Source organism: Ranitomeya imitator, chromosome 10 (genome assembly GCF_032444005.1).
Source record: "Ranitomeya imitator isolate aRanImi1 chromosome 10, aRanImi1.pri, whole genome shotgun sequence".
Classification (NCBI taxonomy): domain Eukaryota; kingdom Metazoa; phylum Chordata; class Amphibia; order Anura; family Dendrobatidae; genus Ranitomeya; species Ranitomeya imitator.
In genome coordinates, this window is record NC_091291.1 from 14,622,930 (window position 1) to 14,647,296 (window position 24,367).

Consider the following 24,367-nt stretch of genomic DNA (forward strand, 5'->3'; position numbering starts at 1 on the left):
AGCTTCCCAGGATAAAGATCCTGGTTTGGAGGAGATGTTAGTTCAGTTGGTACAGTCTGTGAGTGAGGACACACAGGAAATGAGCAGAGAAGAGATTCAGGGCTATAGGAGGCTGAGAATAGGCCTCCGAGGAGTCAGTGCACAGAGACCGGGTACCGGGAGCCCGAGGCTAGAGTGGAACTACAAAACACTCAGCAGAACTGGAGAGCAAAAGATCATATAGACATTGCCCAAATTACGCCTGTGGCACAACAGCATCCTGGAGCCTGGAGTCACCATGTAGAGACTCCAGAAGGTACGGCTCAAGCTGCCTGCCATGCAGGTACCTATCCCAGGACAGGAGAAAGAACTGAAAGAATTAGGACCTTGTTTGGAACACTTCAGGCAGCAAGGGACTTTAGCAAGCGCAGAGTGGAAGGCTCCTAACCTGACTTGCCAAGGGGATTCCGCTTGTTTCCGGGCTGCCTGGACTCCTATGTACCTGTTGCTGGTGCCCTGGACTATGGCTTGCCAACTACAGTAAACCAGGTAAAGACTTACAACTTGTATCGTTTACTCATTTACCGTCAACTGTCATCACCACCATACACCTTAGGACCCCTGGGGACCCCGCTTCACCTGTGGGAAGCATCACCATCACAGCTGCATCAACATCCCCCAGAGGACCCCTTTAAAGAAGCATCGGTCACCCTAACCGAAAACCACAGGTGGTGTCACGTATAGACTACATCATACCAAATCCCTTTAATTTGCTCCCAGGGCTATGGACCAGGTCGCAGCCACAGTGACATCCCCTTTAAGACCAGACCCAATACCGAGTACCCCACTGCCCTGGAGGGCGACTCAAGTACATGATGCAGTACATTCTAATCTAGCTTATATGTGACCGGCCGGATAGGGCACATTCCGATGCCAGTTTTTCTCGTACAAGTTCTATCCTTATAATATTTCATGAACAGAACTTATATCTATGGCGCCGCTGACATGTCCATATATTTTTGCAGACAGAGTGGTCCATACAAAATTACAGGAACATGTCCGAGTCACAAATCAATCTTGCCAATGCACTTCTATGACTCCATAAAAAAGCAGACCGCACGCAGATGCCATCCACCTGCTCCCCATTTTTCATGGTCTTTTAGGAGAAGCTCGAGGAACCACCATCAGTTTTGATTTTGTGTTTTGCATACGCGAAAAACTGATGAAATCCTGATGGTAAAAATAAACACGTTGACCAAACTTCAATGAAAATCTGATGTAACTTATCAAGCTATAATGACTTTCTCATTATATTCGAGTCAAACTCGGTCATTTAGGTTCATAGGCCTCCTGACGAGATTTTGTAATGATGCTAAAACTGCTGTTGAGGCTGAATCTTTATCATGCGCAACTTCAGTTTACATGAATCTTTGTGGCTTCTATGTGGATACATCACTTCCTAATAGAAGAGGAATTTGCGGCTTGTGCATATTGTGAAAAACTTAGAAGGAACACTAACAAGGAATCAGGTGGGAGGCATTAAAGAATCGAGACGTGCCATCTGCAGCATCAGTATAGAAGATGGTGATGGTCAGTCAAGGTCAATGTTTCCTCCTGTGCAGCACATTGATGTTGATGGTTTCAGGTAAGTTTTACTGGATCCCAATGGTTACCTTAAAATGCTATAATTGCAAATTATATTCCTTTTTTTTCCTGTAAATATCTGATCCTAATGAAATATTCACACCTTATATTTTATATTACCTTATTTGACCGATTCATGGAGGCAGCACTTACCATAGACTTCTACAAATATTAATGGGAGTTCGTAGGGACTTCCTCAATAAGGTTGTCATGCAGCTGCAGTGCAGTACAGCGCAACCTTCACCAGGGGGAGTTTTATAGGGACGCGTGACTGCACACACTGAGCAGCTGAACAGATGCCACCTAGTGGCAAGAGAGTAGTCAGAAAAGCCGAATCAGGGCACAAGATAACATGTCAGTACAAAAAGGATATAAACAAAAAGGATAGTCAGGACGTAGCAAGGGATCAGTAAACCAGGGCGAGCAAAATACGGTACAATAGGGACAAATCAAGACAGAGTCAATAGCCAAGCCAGGAGGTCAGAATCAGAGAATCAAGCACAACAGACAAACGCAGGGAAAGGGCAGACAGAGGGGGGATAACAGACACAGGACAAGTTAGGGTTCACAGCAGGACAAACCAAGGGTTTCCAGAGTCAGGTTCACAAGCCGAAGACAGAACTATAACTGACACTGCCAGCAAGATTCATGGGAGCTAAATAGCAAACCTGAACCCAGAATAAGGCAGAGCAAAGTTACCCCTTGACATGATCCGTCCAAAAAAAGGCAGACACTAATAAACCCTGGAATGGATCATGACAAAGGTATAATTGAGATGCTCCATTTTTAGATGACGTGGTCCTCAGGTCTATAGAGAGAAGGCTCTTTTCTTTAACCACCGTATACATACAATGTAGGCAAGACGTCATTAACGAGAACTGTCATACATGAAAACCAGTAGCTTGTGTCAACATAGCATACAGCTGACGGCCAACTTCAACAAATTTCTGTTGTGGAATTTTACCCTCATTTTCACCCCTTTCTGTGCAGAAGGAAATAACTAATTGTAGAAATGTGGATTTTTTTCCCTTCTAATGTGCATGCATTCCTATACTGACAGGCAAGATACTCTGTATTAGAGAAGTATTGCATTGTAATATTTCAGTCATGTGATAACATGGTCAGGTGGTCGCCTCGAGAGGCCCCCCAAAAAAATAGCACACGTAAAACTTTTTCTATTGAATGCTTTATTACGGTTTGTCAAAGAAATCAAAATAGCATAAAAATATACACTTACGGTAATTGGTTTCACTTTGACAATAACAACCCACAGTATAAATTGAACGCTTTAATTATCCTTTAAGATGAAAAATCATAAAAAGAAAGAATGTCTGAATTGCTGCTACTTGCTCATCTCGCCTCCGAAAAAAAAAAAAATACATAAATTAATTTATAACTCAATGTATAAAACCAAATTTTCACATCTCCAAAACCTGCCTCTGCGACATCTGTTTCTGTCAACTGGCATCCATATTCACTCTGCGGGCCGCGCTGGGGACAGAAGAAAGAGGGAACCAGAGGCACAGAACGGCACGGGCTCTGTCTAACCACTTAGATTTGGGTGGCTGGGACCTGTAATGCCATCAAGTCTGCAAGTATGGGTGTGTGTGTCTTATCCAGCTGGAGTTATCATCTCCCTCCGGGAGCAAAATGGAGAGCACCACAACCTACTTTAGCTTCCGGCTTACTGCTAATAGGAAACAGCCACACCCTACTTTAGCTTCCAGCTTACTGCTAATAGGAAACAGCCACACCCTACTTTAGCTTCCAGCTTACTGCTAATAGGAAACCACCACATCCTACTTTAGCTTCCAGCTTACTGCTAATAGGAAACAGCCACACCCTACTTTAGCTTCCAGCTTACTGCTAATAGGAAACCACCACACCCTACTTTAGCTTCCTGCTTCCTGCTGATAGGAAACCACCACACCCTACTTTAGCTTCCAGCTTACTGCTAATAGGAAACAACCACACCCTACTTTAGCTTCCAGCTTACTGCTGATAGGAAACCACCACACCCTACTTTAGCTTCCAGCTTACTGCTAATAGGAAACAACCCCACCCTACTTTAGCTTCCAGCTTACTGCTAATAGGAAACCACAACACCCTACTTTAGCTTCCAGCTTACTGCTAATAGGAAACCACCACACCCTACTTTAGCTTCCAGCTTACTGCTAATAGGAAACCACCACACCCTACTTTAGCTTCCAGCTTACTGCTAATAGGAAACCACCACATCCTACTGTAACTTCCAGCTTACTGCTGGAAGCTGCCAGATATAGTCGTGTGCTTCTCTGGTTCAGTCCTGTCTGTTTAGCTCCTTGTTGTTTCATTACTCCTTGTTTTGACCCCAGCTTATGTTTTCTGATTATTCTTATGGATCCTGATTTTGTCCTTTAGGGCTGTCAGAATGTGGTCACTATTTTACATCAGTATTTGAAGATCAGAAGTGGGACAGTCAGAAAAAATCATAATAGAAACACATCACCACTTCTGCATTTCCTACCCACTCCTGGTTTTGGCTTAAAAATACTGATGTAAAATACTGACCAAATATTTAACTCGTGAACGTGTCCTTACGCTACTTTTCAGCTTTGACCCTGCTAGTTGATCCTTCCTTCCTCTGGTTTTCTCCTCCAAAAAAGCCTTTTTGAGCGTTTGACCTCAACAACCAAAAAAACAACAATTCCAAACCTGTTTTTTTTTTTTACATTCCGTCAAAAAAGTTTCATAACTTATATCTTCTTTGTATCTATTTCCGACAAAAAAAATCAGGCTCTAATTTGCCTGAATCAACAGAAATGTAAACAAAAAGTTGTCACTTTTGGAAAGTGGAGATGAAAAAAACAAAAAAAAACATGTAAACATGTAATATTCTTAGTGTATTTTCAGTTTTGTATATATCTGGGTATTTCACTTTTTAAGCACAGCACGGACCAGCTGAAGTCTGTGCTGTGCTCTACACTTAAAGGGTTTGTCCACCTTTCAGGGCAATTTTTTTCTTCTAAATGGCATGTATTTTGGGTTAAAAATAATTTTTGCCCTTTCGTTTCATTAAAACTTTTGCACCATGGGGCTTCTACAGCCTCTGTGTTGCATTGCCTATTGCTGGCTTCTCATGGTCTTCGTCTAGAATACTGTAATTCTTTTGTCTGCCTCAAAAAATAGATATAACACTTCCTTTCCAAACAATGAAATCCACTCTCTTCTGATTGTGGGGACCTCAAAAAGTGAGACCTCCCATGATCGTGAACAAGGATCTTTCATCACACTCTACTAGTTATTTGCAATTTAATTTTCATCCTATTGACTTTGTTAGAAGCTTTAATCTATTTTTCAAATTTTTTTTGCTAAATCAACAGGGTTTGTACATCGAAAAGAAGTCAGTTGTGGGGAATCTGTACATTTTAATCCACCTGTCTCCCTGGAAAAGAGCCAGTCAGTAGTATGGAGCTTCAGAAAGGAGCTGTTCATCAATCAAGCTTGTGCTGATGCTTCCAAAGATAATGGGAAAGTCAAAAGACAATGGGAATTGTTTTCAAATGGAAGTCTCAAACTGACCGACGTCACACATTCTGATCAGGGACATTATAGAGCCTCCATAAAAAAGAGAAATTTTTCAGCAATAGTGATGTATGAGGTTTACTTGCGCTGTGAGTAATAGTATGATAACCATTACTGTTGATGTGGCTATTGCAATATTTAACTCACATGTACCTACATTCCAAGACTTTTTCTTATCAAATAGGGGAAATCCAACTCCTTGAGCATAGCACACAAAGACTATGATATGATACAACTTCCTGTTTGCGCAAGCTGTCCACCTCCTGTCCAGAACATGTCTCTGCTTTCTGTCCGGTCATATTTCTCTGTTTCCTGTCTGTGTCAGCTCTCCACTTGCTGTCTGGACCAGCTTTCTGCTTCAGAACAGTCTAGACCTCCACTTCATGTCTTGTCCAGCTCTCTGCTACCTGTCTGGGCCAGCACTCCTGCTTACTGTCTGTTTAATTTCTCTGCTTCCTGTCTGGGCCAGCTCTCCACTTTCTGACCGGGCTTTCTCTCTGCTTCCTGTCTGTGCCAGCTCTCCGTTTTTTGTCCTTGCTAGCACTCTGCTACCTGTCTGGGCCAACACTCTGTTTCCTGTCTGGGGCAGCACTCCACTGACTGTCTGAGCCAGCAGCATGCTTCTTGTCCAGCCCAGCACACTGCTTTTGTCCAAGACAGCTCTCTGCTTCCTGCCTGCGCTATCCCTCTGCTACCTGACTGGAATAGCACTCTGCTTCCTGTCCATGCAAGCGCTCTGCTTCCTGTCTGGGCCAGCTCTCCGCTTTCAGTCCAGGCTAGCCCTCCACTTCCTTTCTTTACCAAATCTCTGCTACCTGTCTGGGCTAGCTCTTTGCTTTCTGACTGGACTAGCTCCCTGCTTCCTGCCTGCACTATCCCTCTGCTACCTGTCTGGGCAACCACTCTGCTTCCTGTTCATGCCAGCACTCTGCTTCCTGTCTGGGCCAGCTCTCCACTTTCAGACCGGGCTTGCCCTCCACTTCCTTTCTTTACCAAATCTCTGCTACCTGTCTGGGTCATCTCTCTGTTACCTGTCTGGGCTAGCTCTCTGCTTCCTGCCTGTGCCACCCTTCTGCTACCTTTCTGGGCCAGCACTCTGCTTCCTGTCTGGGCCATCTCTCTATTTCCAGACTTGGCTATCCCTCTGCTTTCTTACCGAGCTAGCTCTTTGATTCCTGCCTACGCTATCCCTCTGCTACCTGTCTGGGCTAGCTCTCTGCTTTCTGACCGGACTAGCTCTCTGCTTTCTGCCTGCGCTATGCCTCTGCTACCTTTCTGGGCAAGCACTATGCTTCCTGTCCATGCCAGCACTCTGCTTCCTGTCTGGGCCATCTCTCTATTTCTGGACTTGGCTATCCCTCTGCTTTCTTACCGAGCTAGCTCTTTGCTTCCTGCCTACGCTATCCCTCTGCTACCTGTCTGGGCTAGTTCTCTGCTTTCTGACCGGGCTAGCTCTCTGCTTTCTGCCTGCGTTATCCCTCTGCTACCTTTCTGGGCAAGCACTATGCTTCCTGTCCATGCCAGCACTCTGCTTCCTGTCTGGGCCAGCTCTCCGTTTTCAGACCAGGCTAGCCCTCGATTTCCTGTATATGCCAACTGTCTGCTACCTGTCTTGGCCATCATTCTCCTTCCTGTCTTGGCTATTTCTCATCTTTATGTCCCAATCACACTTGAGGCCCATTACATATTGTGATTCTGGTTGTATTTTTCATAACAGCTGCAGGAAGCCTACTTGCAGAGCTGAATAATGACGGACCAGCTACCACAGCAGAAAAAATGAACACATTTGTGCCTGGCGCAGTGATTGGCATTGCGTTGGGAATCATCAATGGTGTGATTATCACAGTGGTTATCGTCATCTTTGTCCTAAAAAAAGCTAAAGGTATTGTATACTCTGTTCATGAATAGTCAAGAATAGCGAGAGGAGGTGTCGATCAAACCGATGTTATAAGTGGAAACCCATCTTTTGGATCCCATCGATATTATAAAGAAATCAATCCCCACGCATTGTTTTAAATTGTCTAAACAGATTAGATGAATGTCAGCTGAACCTGCCTATTTTGGCGAAAGTTACCAATCTTCTGAAGGGGTCCCAATAGGGGTAATTCTCTCAAAATTCGAATGACAGAAATTCACTCAAATTTGGCCAGGAAATTCGATTCACATTGGATTAATTCAGTGTGAATCAAACTTCCAAGAAAGTAGTTAAGAAAATAGTCTTAAGCTTACCTCCCCCCGGTCCTCCCTGCAGCTCTCCCGTTGCCGGTGGGTCCTCCAATCTACTCCTCTGTCTTCTCTTTTCTCCTAACTCTGGGCCTTCAACAGTCAAAATGATTTTGTTGAGCTTCATTTAATTACTTGCATGCTTGGGAACAAAAGGAAAAAGAAGAAAGAGGAGCGAATTAAAGTCTGATCCCAGCATAAGAAATATGGGATTGCCAAGAAGAGGTGAGTATATATTTTTTTACTTCCAAGCCCTTTAGCATCTAGCCACCATTTTGCTGGAATACCCAATAGTTGAGGATTCTGGAACATCTGATTTTTTTGGAGAAGTTCGTAACGTATTTGATCTTTAGTCCCAACTCACTGGTGACGGCAGATGTTTAGGAAAAAAATGATTGGACGTGTTAGAATTTACCATATTCGAGATTGTGTTTTCGCAGGGGACAAGCTGCTGCCAGAAGTGTAGGGCAGCAGCCTTTTCCTGTCTCTGTTGGAATCACATACTTTACACAGTCAGCCAAAGCTAATTGTGTATTAGTATGGGATGAATAGCTGTCGGCTGATTTGGCCAACTGCTATCTAAAGTGCTTGAATATCTTAAGAGTGTTTTTTTTTGCCGATAAGAACAAAGAAAATGCATTTCACTCCTTTGAAGCTCGTGGAATCCTGTTCCAATCTAGGCACTGTTCGATCAAAAGGCTTAACGTTTAAGGAAATGAAAAACTCCTCCAAAAAGGAGTGTTTCTTAAAGTGGTCTCCACTTGAAGAACTCCAGATGCATATAGTATTAAGGCATTTGTACACAGAGATTTTCTAGGAGTTTTTGGAGCACAAGCTGAGTGGACACTCTCCAAATCCTCCTCAAAAAGTAAATAATCTTCGAAAACTTTGCAAAAAGACTTTGCGTGCAGGAGGCCATGTATAACTTGAAATATAGTGGCAGACGGTGTTCTTGTAAATCACATAGATGTTTAAGAATATATGTCTCGTTCTGTCTTGCAGGCAAAATTACAAAAAATCCTGAGAATGAAAACTTACCATCTCCACACATCTATGTAAACGAGAGTGTATCCTTTGAGGTATGATTTTCATGACCACCTTCAATAGTAAATTTAGGCATAGTTCCATACTTGGACTTGGACGAACGGTCAGATGCCATGTTAGTGGGATTTTCCATGGAAATTTTAGGACACTTATTATGATAATGATTCCAATTGGGTTTTTTTTAGATGCACTGTATAGCAAAACATGGAATGAAATTAGAAATAACTCTTTAAAGTAAATGGGACAAAAAAAGATCGAACTATTAGGCCACATTCACAGCTACAAATTTTTTGCTACAGGTTTATCATCAAAATTAGTGACAAAATTTACATGTTACAATCAGATTTGTGATAGATTTTGATGCGAATATGATAAGTTTGCGGAATAAGTTGACATGATGCGGATTTAAGATTTACATACACTACAGTTCTCGAATCCTCCTCAAAAAGGCATTGAAAGCTCCTCGTATTCATTTCTATGAGAAATCCACTTTGAGGTTCATATGAGAGTTCCGGGAATGTGTTATTTTTCCTGAAGAGATTTTGAAAAAAGGTTTTGTGATGAAAAAAGTGCATGCCACTTCCTTGAGGTGGATACTGATGGAATCCTCTTTGAACTAGTCACTGTCCAATCGAAATCCAGGAAAAAAAACTCTTCAAAACCTTTTCAAGGACAAAAAAACCTCCAAAAAACTCCTAAAAAAGAAGCATTTTCCACTTGAAAAACAAATTTTTCAGACACCTAAAAAATGCTGCGTGAACTCAGCCTAAAATTCCTATAAGAAAGGAATGTCAAAAAAAGCCTAAAATACACAAAGCCTGCCATGGTCTGCCAACATGTAAAATATCAACCAGTTTGTCTTTGTCTCTCTATAGTTCTCTTTTATTCTTGAAATCATTGATGTTGTAAAGCTGAGGTCTGTGATTGAGGTGCAGTCGTAGTATGTCAGAGGTATATGTCAGGTGGATTTATTGTATGCCTAAAGCCGAAAACTTCCAGCGTATGTCACTGTGCAGACATACAGTAGTATATAATCATTATATGCTCTCATGTGTTAAGAAAATTAATACATACAGCTATTAAAATCTTCAATTTGCTACAGTGTTATATTATTTGTGACTTGCCCGCATTCTCCACCACTTGTTAAGGAAAACTGTGCTAGCAAAGATTTGGTTTTCGCAAATGATTTGAATAAACAAAAATATATATTTAGAATAAGAGTTACAATTTTTAAGAGGTTAGATAAAGATAAGATATAGAAAGGTATATATATAAAGATCTCTCTCATACTCACGAGATTTCCATGTTCGTACCTTTTAATATCCTATCTTTATCTATCCCTTTTCAATTATAACTCTCAATCTAAATCAACTCAACTCACCAGTGAAGACCAAATATTTGCTAGCACCATATCACATGTAAAAAAGAATAAAAAAACAATACTGCTTGATCAAAAATTTTTCACTGGATTCCAAGTTATACAATAGAGTAATCTCACTAGTCTACACAGCGAAAGCAATAGATACACCGCCATTTACCGACAGGCCAGTAATCCATATTAGAAGTTTGTAGGATTCAATTAAATGGCCAGAGAGAATAAGAAAAGCTCAGCTTGTAATTTTGAATAATCTCCAAGGTTTGTCAGAGTGTTCGTTTATTTTATACCCTTCATGAATATAGGTGTTCCGAGCATAAACGTAGGCGTCATAACAAATTGCATAATTCATAGCTGCATAATAAGTAAAGCCCGTAGGCTGGAGTTATGCTGAACTTAATGGTTACCTTCATCACCACAACCAGATTATATTTTACACCTACGTCTCGAAATTCATTTTGGTGCAAGTTATTTCCTTTCATTCTCTCTTGTACAGATGGAAAGAACCGAATCGATAAATTCAAATCGACATTATGAGGTAAAGCAAATATTACTTATGGACCTCTTCTTTTTTTTAGCTTTTGTTTATTAGTCTGATTATGACTTGCGCCAAATTCTTCACCTTTTAAAAAAAAATGTGTTCATCTATTCTGTTTTTTTTCTATGTTCGTCATTCTGCGCAGGGTTTTTTGTTTTTCAGATATTTGCATCCAATTCAACATTTTTCATCGAATGTACTTCAGTCCCTCCCCCACCCTAAGATTGATTTGACAAACGCCTGAAATATTTTTGAGCAAATTTTGTGCCCTTTTGTTCTTTTTAAGGTGCAAAAAACAAATGTAACAAACAAAAATAAAGCGTATTTTTTGATTTTGTGCAAAATTTACGAGCCAAGTCATTTGGAACAATTTGGAGTAAGACCATCGACAAATACCACAAGACAAAAAAAAGAAAAAAACTTACATGATTCACTCTTTTTCTCACATGCAGTGTGACCAGAAAATTGAATTGATCCACACTATGGTACTAGATAAAAGATAACAATTTATTGAAGTCAAATATTAAAAAACATGTAAAGTACAAAACTACAATTCAAAAAAGGTGCAAAGAATCCACAAAAAGAGGACCCAACCTTCATAGGCAAATTCAAAACCCAAATCTGCATATACGCCTACATGAATGATGACCATCTACAAAACCAATCTAGATAACTAGGAAATACCCTGAATAGGGAGCTAAGGAAGCCCCACTGTAAGGAGGAATATGTACGTAATTCCAACAAGAAGTGACCTAAAAAGATATATAGTCGTACTCCTATGCACAAGTGGCAATGGTGGAATTAACAGTTTGTAGATGCAGGTTTACACTAATTACCTTGTGGTGTATGCAGGGTGAATGCCCCGACGTCCCTCTGCTCCGACGCGCGTTTCGCGTTCGCTTCTTCTGGAGGCGTGATGATTCACTCTTTATTGGGCAGCCGAGCGCTGCACTCAGTTTTTTTCCGGTAGCACATAAATATAGCGGTGGTCGGGCATGCAATCTGCAACTCCATTTTGTAACATAGATAAAAGAGCCCCTTCGGGAATGGAAGTTCCCTATTCTGTTGATCAGTATGGATCCCAATGGTCAGACACCCACCAATCGGTAAATTATCACCTGGCCTGTGGATAGGAGATGAAGGAGTTGTCCGGTGGAAAAACATTAAGTAAATGAGGCTGGCTGCATTTTTTTTTGCACTAGTGTGCTCTTAACCACCGATATTCGTAGGGAATGGAGAACTACACCAGACCCTACATTATGAGGGTTGATTTCCCCGATTATAAAGTGATACTAAATATGTACTATAATTATCCCTAATTACATTCTCATTACGCACAATTTTTCTTTGCAGTCTCTCACGCATCCAGATGGAGCACTATACAACCAGCTGAATAAAGGTAAAGCAGAACGTCACTTGCCAAGAATCTGTCTACACTAGCCGACTGGTGGCACTAAACTGCTGCCGATCAGCTCCTTTTTTTGCTGGGTGGCGGTCATTTAATAGCCCGTTTACACAGACAAACTGTGCTTCTGAAACGCACCATATGATCTGCTTACACAGGATGATGTGTTGCCGGGAATGATGATCATCTTTTGTACAAACCAAAAGATCATTTCATCCAACGATCGAGCGTTTTGCTCGTTGACCGGGTGATTGGCAGCCTGTCTAAACTGCTTTATTTTTGTAAAATGGACAAAAATGCAAAGAATAAGTGGTTCCTCTGCGCTGCTGATAATGATCCAAAAGAAAAATCCAGGAGACTCGATAAACTTGATGCGGTTTTAGTATCAACACTTTTCAAAGTCATCCAACTTCTTCATCGGGATACAGCTACAATCCGTTGATTGATCCTGGATTGCGGTTGAATCCTGATGAAGAAGTCGTATGACAAGGAAACACGTTGATAATAAAGTTTATGGCGTCTCCCGGATTCCTCTTTTGGATCATCAGAAGAGGAACCACACATTCTTTGTATATCTGTCTACCTATGGTTTTCTCACCCGTGGATCTGCAGCAGTTGATTAATCAAGCTTCATTTACGTTGCGTGTAACTGTCCCAGATGAGCAACTCCCTGTTTTTTCGTGCCTCCTATTATTGTATAAGACCCTACTGCTCTTCGCTGTTTTGCAGCTTTTTTCTGCACTTTTATTGTGAAATGAACGCTTCTAGGAACAATCATAAGGTGAAAATACACTAAGTTTTTGGCATTAAATGACCCCTGATTGGTAAATCTTTACCAATTCGTTGTCATTTAAAAACCTATTTTCACAAACAAACTGGACTTTATATGCTCATTGAATAATCTGTAACAATTTTGATTGCCATTGCCATGGATTGCCATTGTTTTCGCCAGCACGATTCCCGTTTACACAGCATGTTGCGCTGCCGAGAACTATGATCTTCTGTGCAAATCAAAAGATTGTTTCACCCGACTAACAAGCATTTTGCTTGTTTGTTGGGTTATTTGCAGTCTGTTTAGATTGTATTGCTTTCTTAAGGGTGCAGTCAGACAACTCTATAAATTAGACTAAGATTGAACCACCCTGCACAACACATTTGTTTCTTGTCTTTCAGCACCTGCAGCCAATTTTTTCCAACCTGGCAACAGACCACAGGAAACATTTTCCAATATCAGACTACAAGCATGAAATTATCCATCAGAAATTATTTTTGAAACATTAGGACGCAGTCAGACAACTCTATAAATCAGACTAGGATTGAACCACAATGCACAATACATTTGTTTCTTGTCCTTCAGCACCGGCAGCCAATTTTTTCCAACATGGCAACAGACCACAGGAAACATTTTCCAATATCAGACTACAAGCATGAAATTATCCATCGGAAATGCTGTTTGAAACATTGTGAGCCCCAATGAAAATTTTTTAACTTGATCCCAGATATTTGTCAAAACTTTTACAGGAGGACTTTATTCTATGGTGACTTCTTTGCACGATCTCCAAGCACTAGATATGTTTTAATGGCTCCACTTATGGCGGTGATTTCAGCTTCTAGCCCTATAAAAATGGCAGCTTCGGATTAGAGAACAGTTTTCTAGGCGGTATAAGTCCTTTCCTAATTGGGCAGAGGAAGGATTTGGGGAGCTCTGGGTTTACCTGAAAGTGCAATTGTTAAAGGGAACCTGTCACCTGAATTTGGCAAGACCGGTTTTCGATCATATGGGCGGAGTTTTCGGGTGTTTGATTCACCCTTTCCTTACCCGCTGGCTGCATGCTGGCCGCAATATTGGATTGAAGTTCATTCACTGTCCTCCGTAGTACACGCCTGCACAAGGCAATCTTGCCTTGCGCACGTGCAGTATGCTTTGCCCAACTGCGGGCAAAGCCGAAAAGCATTAGTGCACATGCGCCGGCGCACTATGTCCTGGAACACAGCGAAGTACTTCCAGGACATAGTGCGCCAGCACATGTGCACTAATGCTTTTCGGCTTTGCCCGCAGTTGGGCAAAGCATACTGCGCGTGCGCAAGGCAAGATTGCCTTGCGCAGGCGTGTACTACGGAGGACAGTGAATGAACTTCAATCCAATATTGTGGCCAGCATGCAGCCAGTGGGTAAGGAAAGGGTGAATCAAACACCCGAAAACTCCGCCCATATGACCGAAAACCGGTCCCGCCAAATTCAGGTGACAGGTTCCCTTTAAAGTAGCTTTTAGAAATAATCAGATCTTGGGTGGTGGAGGAGGTCAGGCATCAAAAATATAGAATTGTGCCTGATAAACAATGAATTGGGCATGTTGGACTACTGCTCCCTGTTGGATCAGCTCATGGGCGCAAAGACAATACGCTAGAACCCAATCAATATTATAAAAAAATTTATATGGAAGACCTGAAAACCTTTTAAGAGTTAGAATTAAAAGGGTTTTCTGGTCCTTTCTTTATATTTAGGTATGGCCTCAGCGTGGTAAAGAAAAAAGAAATGGCAAATACTCACTTATCCATCTCCTACTTCTCCTCCGTTCTTCCGACAGGTTTCCCCGTCAGTCTCCTCTTCTGGCTGCAGCTGTCAATTGTCGGCCATGCTGGAAAGAGAAAAGGAGACCGGCAGGGGAACACCACCGGACTGATGGAGGAGTGATGGGAGACTGAAAGATGAGTATATATTAAGTCTTAATATTTTTTATCACATTGGGGCAATATGTTAGTTTAAAGAAAGAGCAAGGGAAATTCTTTAAGCCCCTTCAGGATCTGCGACATAATATTGACAAGTCTTCTTTAAAATTTATCAGATATTTCCTTAAAGGCAGATCGATAACTCTCCAGAATCTTTATGCAAATATTTTGTTTTAGCATATTTTTATGATCGAAATTAATGTGATTTTTAACTGTTACATATGTTTGTGTATCAGTATTGAGAAATAAACAGAATATTATTATTTAATAATTTGTAATAGTTTCATAGTGGTTTGTCTGGTTTGTGCTCGGAATTTTGCCTTTCCTCTTTTTTTTTGCGGTTGTCTAAATGGTCAGTACTCGCATCTTTTTTAAAATAAAGCTTTAGTCTATGTTAAAACTGATTTTTATTTTTAGGAGTTTTTTTTTTTGTTATAGAGCAGATCTGTTCGAAAATCCAAGATTGTAAAACTTTTCTTATTCATTTCTATTTCTAATTTCACTTTATTGTTCGTATGAGGAGTTTTTGGAGCATTTTTTATTTTCTGAAGAGGTTTTGGAAAACAACCGGTGGAAAATGTAAAAGCCCACATCACTTATTTGTAGCAGATCCTGATTGAATCCATCCTAAACCGGGAACCGGGGCTGTGGAGTCGGTAAGCTAAACCTCCGTCTCCGGCTCCTCAATTCCCTGCAAATCTTGGCTTCCATCAGTGAATAATAATATTCTTATAAAAATGCCAAAACCTCTGATCAACAAAGAACTGCTACATATATTACTCACTCCGGACAATCCTCTGAGTTCTGAAGCACAAATTCCCTTTCCTGTTCGTTATGGTTTAGAAATGTTTGTTCCCCTTTTCGACATATAATTTTTTTTTCTTTTTTTCAAAAGGGAAGTGATCATCATAAAAACTATATTTCTTTGGACGCATGCAGTTTTATGTTCTTTAGAGCGATTCAGTCCAAGGTTTGGATAGACAGTTACAAAAAAAATGGATTTGGCTTCCAATGTTGTGGCTCTGTATTGTAAATCTGAGGTCCTTCATATATTCAATAAATCAGTTCAATGCTTTTAATATCCGTACATTCCAACCTTATAATCTTAAATCACGGGGTGTTTACTTCTCCCTTTGGAATGGAATAAATGCAAAAGCCAAGCTGTAGCTCACCCCTACAGGCTCAAGAATCAGATTCTTTTGACTTCGTCCTTCCCCTTGTTGCAGCCAGCTCTCTCTGCTCCTGTATAGTTTTATAGGCTAGCTCGGGTGGCAGAACACTGCCTGAGTTTTCAGGTTGTTTGGCATCTGCTCCAATACCACATCGCTGGTCTTTTCTTTGATAAACCCACCAGTGCTACATCACTGGACTCTGCTATAACAACCCCCTGACATGACACATTCTGCTACATCAACATAGGTGAGCCTCCCATACTAGCCAGCTCTGCTGTTTTGCTATTCTTCTTCCCTAAATTTCCAGCTTCCCTGTGGTCCTCTGCAAGGACTCCATAGCCTCAGCCTCTAGAACCTCCACTGCTTCATCAGTGTCACCTGTCCGTGCAACATTCCATCTGCTCATCTGCACTTTGAGGATCCGTTAGCTTTTTCTGCGGAGATAATGTCTGTAGCAAATAGGATAATTGTACAGTACTTCCACATAACTTTTCAGATAGAGGGTTCATGTGCATGTACATGAGTAATAATTCTATATATGGCCATTATATGACTTGTATCAAGCATTTTCCACCAGTGTTCCCTTCAGCAGGTACCATCCTTTAATTTTCAATAGACTCGAAGCTGGTGTAAGAAGAATGGCTGCCATAATGTCTCCCATATGGAGTGCAAACCTAAGGATAGATTCCTGCTTTTCATTCCTCTTTAGCACTCAGACACCAGCAGCAGCACTGAGAAAACTACAAAGCAGTACTAAGCTGTCTGGACTCAAGCTCTAATATGAGGTAAAAGACTTGTGAGAAAGCTCACCATGATTATTTTACTCATTTCTTTCCTTGTTTTCTCTCTCAGCTCCTTACTCCTACTCACACTTCCACCCTCCAGAGAGTATAATGAGCTGCCATTTTTCTCCGCCCTGCTCCTTGTATGCACACAGGGAGAGGCCTGTCAGTCAGAGGAATTGGGGGCGGGCAGACTCAAAAACATACCCAGCTGCAATTTCAGAGTCACTAAATGATTCATGCTGCCCGTAGTTCAGGCAGCATAAATCTAATGACAGGCTCTTTTTAATAATAACAATTTTGACATAATGTTAAATATTGCTGATTTATAAACGTTCACTTGTAAAATGCATATTTCTCTTTTATGTAAATTACTGGTGTTGCCCAAGAAGAAAAACAGGAAATAATCTGCATTGTCTTGATCAGCTAATCCTCTGCTTTCCAGTCCCATTATTGCAACACTTCTTGCCGTATCGGTGCTCATAAACTTCCCTTCTTAGAGATGACGTGAATATGAACTTCATAATTGTATAATACCGATCGATGATTATATGACATAAATACCACTAACTAACTCATAAAATATAACTTTTATTTAATTATATGAAAGTTTTGTCAATCAAATTAGTGTCATCACGGTAAGTCAAGGAATAACAATAAAAATGACACCTATCTTGTAGTAATCCGATGTGGCAGTGCCAAGAAATCAAGCATTAATGTGCACAGAGGGGGCGTGTCCATGTACAGCAAGTATCTAGACACGCCCCCTTTTCAATTCCATGCTAATTTGCATGCGACTTTCAAAGCTTGATTTCTCAGCTCTGGCACGTTGGATTTTCACAAGGAGGGTAAGGTTTTTATTGTTGTACTAGGGCCAATAAAACCATACCACTAGTTTTATTAGTGCAATCATCCTGCTATGTTCCCTTTAATACAATGAAATTAAAGCTACTGTTTATTTTATGAGTTGGCTAGTGGTATTTGTGCCTTAAGACATCGTTTTCATACATTATTTGGGTTCACAACCCCTTAATTTCAAATTAGGGATATTTATGAGATTAAACGAAAATTGTTGTAAAACTAAAAACCACCGGATTAATACAACACCGATTATTTCCTGACTTTCTGTGTTCTCTATTGCGTATCGCTGGCAAGCAAAAGGATTGGGTGATTGAATTTCAACACCCCGATCCTTATGTTCCCCGACATATGGTAATTTGTTTAGGGTTATGGCACAATTACCTCTTCCTAGTTCATAAAATATAATTTTTGCTTCACTAGTGTCCTGCTTCCCCTGATGAAGCCAAGGTGTTGGTGAAACATGTTGGAAGTAGACATCACCTACTTTTAAAGGGTGATGTCAAATAATGTTATCAACCTGTATATATGGGGTTAATCTGCAGGTTATTAGTTTTCTGAACAAGGTGTTGCTGGTACTTAGACAACAGCTTCCAGGAGGAAATTAAATTTATTCACCCCTTGGCAGTGTTTGGCTTTCAGTCATAGGGGTTGGCTGCCACGGTTACAGACACCGCCCTGTGTATAGAGAGTGGTGGTTGTAACCGCACCACCCTCGCACTGACTGACATCCGGGTCTAATGCTGAGTCGCTGTCAGTCAGTGCCAGGGGTGCGGTTACAATCGCGGTGACTGAAACCATGCCGGCACCACCCCTTTGACTGGAAGCCGAACGTTGCCAAGGGGAAATAAACGTCATTTCCTCACGGCGGCGGGTGTCTAAATGCTGGCGCCAGGCAGGTTCTGAATGCTATTAACCTGCAGAATAACGCTATATCTGCAGGTTAATAGCATGGTTTTACATGACAGTTTCCCTTTAAAAGTAGGTGGTGTCTACTTCCAACATGTTTCGCCAACACATTGGCTTCATCAAGGGAAACAGGACACTAAAAATGGTATTTTATGAATCAGCAAGAGGTAATTGTGCCATAAGGCATCCGTGTAGTAAAACTATTTGTTATCAAGTACAATTGGCAGTATTAGGGTTATCAAAGAATAAAGGGTCAGAAACTGCACAAGTCTTGCCATGTGAATGGGGCCCAATCTGCAGTACTAGATACAGCCTTTTTGTACTCAGCAATATATGGGAAGGTGATAGTGTATTCAGTACGTTCCTCATTTTAGGTCTTTCCTGATTTGCTGAGCATTTGTAGGCGACAAGGTTGACACAATGAACATTCAGTTTATATAGGTAGATTCTTAGGTTTCCTTTCCTATACCCAATGATTTACCTCTGTACTCTACAAAACCATGAGCTATAAGTTATTACTTAACCTGTTGCCACTCAGTGCTTTATGAGTTAATCAGTCCCATTGTTTTACAGTATTAAAAAGGTTGTAAAAACTAAGAAAAGGCAGAAATTAGGAAAAAAAGTGTGTTTTTTTTCTTTCCAAATAAAGTACTATTGTTGATCACAGGTCGTGTCATTACTCTAACTCAGCACCATTCACTTGAATAGGACTGAGCTGCAATACTAGCAGTAGCCCATGGACAGCAGTGTCTTTTTTTTCTGGAAAAAAATGAAATGGTAAAGAAATATTACAAAAAATGAAAAAAAAGTTTAATTTTATTGTTTGCCTCACAATCACAAGTCAAAAATGCATTTTTTGATCCCCCAATGAGGAGCGGGTTGTAAGCAGATGTTATTACTGAGTATTGTCACCAGCAAGAACATCCAAGAGATGATGGAGCAAGGTGAGTCCTCCAGAGGACATTGTGGATCTACACCATAGTTTGTTGAATTGAAGAGAGTCCTGAGCAGAGGACCCTTCTCTGTCCTATTGGGGAATATGGATAGGAGATGTATAAACATATTTTTAGCTAAATAAGTTTTCCTTTTCAGAAAAACAAAAAGGAAGCAATGCTGAATCTGTCACATGATTGACACCAATGATGCCAAAGGGCTAATCAAATTATACTGGAGTCTATCAGGTCCCATCTCGGAGAATGCCACGTTTCCAGAAAAATTATCTAAACCCAAGATAAAAAAAACATGATAAGCAGTAAATAAATAAATAGCCAAAGTGCACAAAAATAATATAGTGTGCTTATTTAAAATAATTTTGATTTAAAAAAAAAGAGGAAAAGCCAGCCCACCACGTCACGGTGACCCTATTTGGGATGGTCCTAACCTCTAGTGTTAAAACCTTACCATTTATCAAGTGACACATGTGTATAAAAGCTGAGAAGGACTGAGATCAGGCTAATGGATACTCAGGAATGGGGAACTACATGCCTGGGTGTTCATTAGCCAGATTCAGTCCTTTTCAGCCCTTACACATGCACGTCACTTGACAAATGGCAAGGTTTTAATACTAGAGGTTAGGACTGTCCCGAATAGGATCACCTTGACGTGGTGGGATGGCTTTTACATTTAACTAAGCACCCTATATTATTTTGACGCGCTATTGCTATTCATTTACTTACCGCAGGGTATTTGCTTATTATGTTTTTATCTTGGGTTTTGTCTGTTTAGTGGCCAGTGTGAACAAGCGTTTACATGGTGCATGGACACCAACTTATCTTCCAGTTCATCTCTTTAGGTTTTTGCTTAAAGATGAATAGATTTTCAATCTCCTTTGCTCTGAGATGACAAGGGTCCAGTAGGGGGACCTTTCATGCTACATGTCCCGGATCTCTTCTCTGTAGACTTCTTAATTCTGCCCCTCTGATCTGATTGACACCTCTAGTGTCCAACCGGGAAACCGCTAAACCAAAAGGAAGAGGTTAGAGAGTGGACACTTCACATAATGGGACCTCCCAAAGGAGACTTCCAATCACAGGGCATTGGGGATTAAAACTCGTTTTTCTTGGTCATGCAACCTAAGTATATTTAATTCAGTTCACTCAATCTGTGACAGATGGTAGCAAGCCACATCCAGAGTAACCAGAGTAGAGATATCCAACTTCCACATATTATATCCAGATCAGCTCTTCTATTCACAGCTAAATACAAAAGTAGAGGCTTGCTGTTCATACTTGTTAGCTAGACCTAATGCACCTAGCTTGCAGAGAGCCACAAGCCACACAACATGGACCGGAGAGCCACATATTTTTCCTGAACCACTGGTTGGGGACCCCTGCCATAGGCAATCAAGCAATTGGTTCAAGTCTGTTAGGTTGAATATTTAATACAATTAGGAAGAGAAATAAAAAATATATAAAATAAAACTTAAAATCATATTTTACCACTAGTAAAATGTAACAAAAATACATTAAAAAATAATTGAAAAATTACATATTTGGTATTGTTGTGTGTGGAATTGACAGAACTACTAAAATATAAAAAAAATATTTATCCCATACAGTAAATGCTAAAACCAATTTAAATTTTTCTATCTATATAATTCCCCCCTCCCAATAAATGCAATCAAAATTGTTTAAAATATCAGCTCAAAGTGCAAAAAAACAAGCCGTTGATATAAAAATGAAAAAAAAAATCCTGGTCTCAGAAAATGGCAACAAAATCCACATTTTTTTTTCAATTTTATGAAGTTCTAAAATATTCAAATAAACTTTTAAAATCACCGTACTCATACTGTACTTGTAAAATCACGGTTTTTCGCAAAACGAACACCAAAACAGAAAAATACAATTGCTGTTTTTCACAATTTTATACCAATTGGAATTTTTCCCTATTTTTCGCTATATAATTATAAAATGGATGGTGTTAGTCAAAACTTCAACTTGTCGCCCAAAATCCAAACCCTCTTAGAGTTACGTCAATGGAAAAATTAAACAAAAATTTGGGGCTCTTGGAAGAAAGGGAGGAAAAAAATAGCAAAAATTAAAATTTACCCTGTCATGGAGGACTTAAATATAACTTGTGCCTTGTGTACACGTGCTTTCAGGTTGGATGGAAAAGCAAATCACCAATTAATGACACATGGTTACCGAGTAAATAAAATGTACCCAACACGTTCAACAGTTCTGCATTCGGTGTAACGTTCAGGCTGTAAATCGGGGATATAAAAACGTCAGGTAGTCAGTCGATAAGTACATTCCTACTGTACTAACATCAAGTCAACTTCTTATCAAGTTATGATACTGCAAAAAAAAAGAATGAGCACCTTCCTCTTTGCTGTCGCCATAAAGTGACAAATGACACATTTCTGCGAATGATCTGTAGAGCACTCTGTACCGTGGGAGTCGGGAGACTTCTACACCACTGGGACCAGAGCGGATGCAGTAACATATGCTGGAAAGAAGTGAGACCTGATGGGTTTACTGCTCTGGAGTGTTTTTCTGGGCACCATTGGTAAGTTGAAATATTATTAATTGGGGTCTAGATAGCACAGAAAACTTGGGGATGATGAGGTCACATTTGGAACCATTTTACTATTTGGCTTAAGTCGAGAGCTACACTTTGGTTGTGGAAGGTGGCAATGATCTCCGCAGATGTGGTGGACATTTCATTTTCCTCTTTTAGAACCTGAAACCCAATAAAAGGGTTTTCCACTCAGCAGAGACCCAGTGCCCCCTTATAGAGAGACGGAAGTAGAGGTTCACTCCTCTTATTTTGGAGGACTCAAGTTGACCATTGGCAACGGAGGTTCCCAACAGAGTCAAATTCGGTTGTGACAAGAGGTGTTATGGCCAATCGAAAAAAAACTCTTATCCTGCAAATGATAAAGTTTTGACCCTACTACCAAGGTCTGGTAAGGCTCTAATGTTTCTCCCACCAATAGTGTTTCAATACTATCTATGTAGTTGCCAAGATCAGGGCAAAAATAATGCACAAGGTCCAAAAGCCACGTTTGGCAGGGGAACAAAATAAACTAGGATTTTCATTTTAGACCATTTTTCTTTTGGCTTAACGTGAGAGCTACGCTACAACCCATACATTGATATTTGAAGACATTTCATTTTCCTGTTTTCCTATTTTAGAACCAGAAACCCAACAAAAGTGTTGTCCGCTCAGCCCAGATCCAGTTCTCATGCCCCATTATGGAGTCTTCTCTTAATTAGTCAGAGAGTAACTCTTGCTTTAGGAGATTCAAGTTGACCATGGGCAATGGATGTCCCCAACAGAGCCACATTTAGTTATGACAGGTGGTGTTTGATGACCAAGTGAAAAGTCTCTTATCCTACAAGTGATATGGTTTGACCATAGTACCAAGATCTGGTAACGTTAGTGTTCTTGGTGCCATTAATGGTCAATGGTATTTACAGTTTCCAAAAACAGGGCAGGTGATCCTAAAGGCAAATATGGCTGGGGAACACAATGCCATAAAACAGTTGCCTATTGACTTTGTGCATCGTTGTAGGTGAAACATGTTATTGCCAACGTTGATCGCAGTGTGAGTTGTCCAGATATGGCATCCATATGTAGGAGGTCCAAGAGTGAACCCAATGTGTTTGGGTAACATAATGCTATATTGTAGTGGTCCAATTATTTTGATACGTTGGTGTAGACAAAATGTGTTAATGCCGACACTGATCAGAAAAAGAAGTTGTCTGGATTGGAAATCTTGCTTATGCTTATCGATTCTCTTGTCCGTAGGCATGGTGGCCACCATCAGACAATTTAACGCCTCTATTGGAGGAACAGCATTCATTTCTCCAAGTTCACCTGCCAGCCCAGACCATCGGATAGACTGGAACTTTGATATCGCGGGGTCAACTATTGCAACTCTTATTCCGTCCAGTAGTCCTACTTACGCTGGGAGATGTAATGGAGGCAAATGTAGACTTTTTACAAATGGAACTCTCCAAATGGACCAGCTCGTCAGTAGTGAGAACAGATCTTACTCAGTGTCATTGCAGTTTGAAGGGAAGCTAATAAAAGAAGAGGTCAAGCTCAATGTATATAGTAAGTGCTTGTGATATATTGTCAAATGTCTGATGTAGAAGAGCAGATAAAACTATCTGATCCCCACGTAAATCCTGATCTTCTCATTCATGATATGTTGATGTAGAAGGGCCAACAACATCAACTGGTGAGACTATGCTCCCAACAGTATTGATAATGGTTCTATATGTTATGACTTGTGTTAAGTACTGATGTTTGGTTAGGGTCTGAGTCTATAGAACATCTTCAACCTCTCAAACCAAGAGGCAGAAGATCTCAGTAGATGCTTGAGTATGCACAGAATAGTCTCAATAGGAAGTCAGTACACCACTCTATGTGCACTGGAACATAACCTGACCCTTTCAGTTTAAGCGATCGGTGCATAGCACAGGAACCAGAACCCCATGTATGAACAGTACTTACAATGAGATACAACATACTGTACCAATTTTTTTAAAATAAAAAGTTTAGTTACCCTTTAAAGAAAATATTTTTAAAAAGTGTGTGGTCTACAACTATTTAACCCCTTCCCGACCTGTGACACAGCGTATGCGTCATGAAAGTCGGTGCCAATCCGACCTGTGACGCATATGCTGTGTCACAGAAAGATCGCGTCCCTGCAGATCGGGTGAAAGGGTTAACTCCCATTTCACCCGATCTGCAGGGACAGGGGGAGTGGTAGTTTAGCCCAGGGGGGGTGGCTTCACCCCCTCGTGGCTACGATCGCTCTGATTGGCTGTTGAAAGTGAAACTGCCAATCAGAGCGATTTGTAATATTTCACCTAAAAAAATGGTGAAATATTACAATCCAGCCATGGCCGATGCTGCAATATCATCGGCCATGGCTGGAAATACTAATGTGCCCCCACCCCACCCCTCCGATCGCCCCCCCAGCCCCCCGATCTGTGGTCCGCTCCCCTCCGTCCTGTGCTCCGCTCCCCCGTCCTCCTGTCCGCTCCCCCGTGCTCCAATCACACCCCCACGTGCTCCAATCAAACCCCCCCGCACTCCGATCCCCCCCCGTGCTCCGAACCACCCCCCCTGCACACCGATCCCCCCCCCCTGCACACCGATCCACCCGCCCGCACACCGATCACTCTCCCC

General features: G+C 41.0%; 2 protein-coding genes across 7 annotated transcripts in view; both read left to right on the forward strand.

The window, feature by feature from the left end:
• Positions 1-1,547: 1,547 nt before the first annotated feature.
• On the forward strand, positions 1,548-14,775 carry LOC138650932 (uncharacterized). Its single transcript, XM_069740817.1, has 7 exons — positions 1,548-1,624; positions 4,986-5,276; positions 6,905-7,069; positions 8,413-8,489; positions 10,326-10,367; positions 11,721-11,766; positions 12,946-14,775. The coding sequence occupies exons 1-7, from the start codon at positions 1,561-1,563 to the stop codon at positions 13,017-13,019; spliced, it is 759 nt and encodes a 252-aa protein (XP_069596918.1). The 5' UTR covers positions 1,548-1,560; the 3' UTR covers positions 13,020-14,775.
• Positions 14,776-21,639: 6,864 nt separating this feature from the next.
• LOC138651280 (carcinoembryonic antigen-related cell adhesion molecule 1-like) overlaps positions 21,640-24,367 on the forward strand; it is a 31,216-nt gene continuing 28,488 nt past the window's right edge. For all 6 annotated transcript variants that reach the window (XM_069741357.1, XM_069741363.1, XM_069741360.1 and 3 more), the window contains exons 1-2: positions 21,640-21,730; positions 22,976-23,284. In XM_069741357.1, coding sequence (XP_069597458.1) covers positions 21,691-21,730; positions 22,976-23,284 — 349 coding nt within the window. In that variant the 5' untranslated portion in view covers positions 21,640-21,690. The remainder of the gene's footprint in view (positions 21,731-22,975; positions 23,285-24,367) is intronic.

Excerpts from the sequence above, each read along its gene's own strand:
- LOC138650932 (XM_069740817.1), top strand. The coding sequence starts at position 1,561 with ATGGTGATGGTCAGTCAAGGTCAATGTTTCCTCCTGTGCAGCACATTG. Across the intron at positions 7,070-8,412 it reads TGTCCTAAAAAAAGCTAAAG|GCAAAATTACAAAAAATCCT; the intron begins GTATTGTATACT and ends TCTGTCTTGCAG. Across the intron at positions 10,368-11,720 it reads ATTCAAATCGACATTATGAG|TCTCTCACGCATCCAGATGG; the intron begins GTAAAGCAAATA and ends TTTTCTTTGCAG.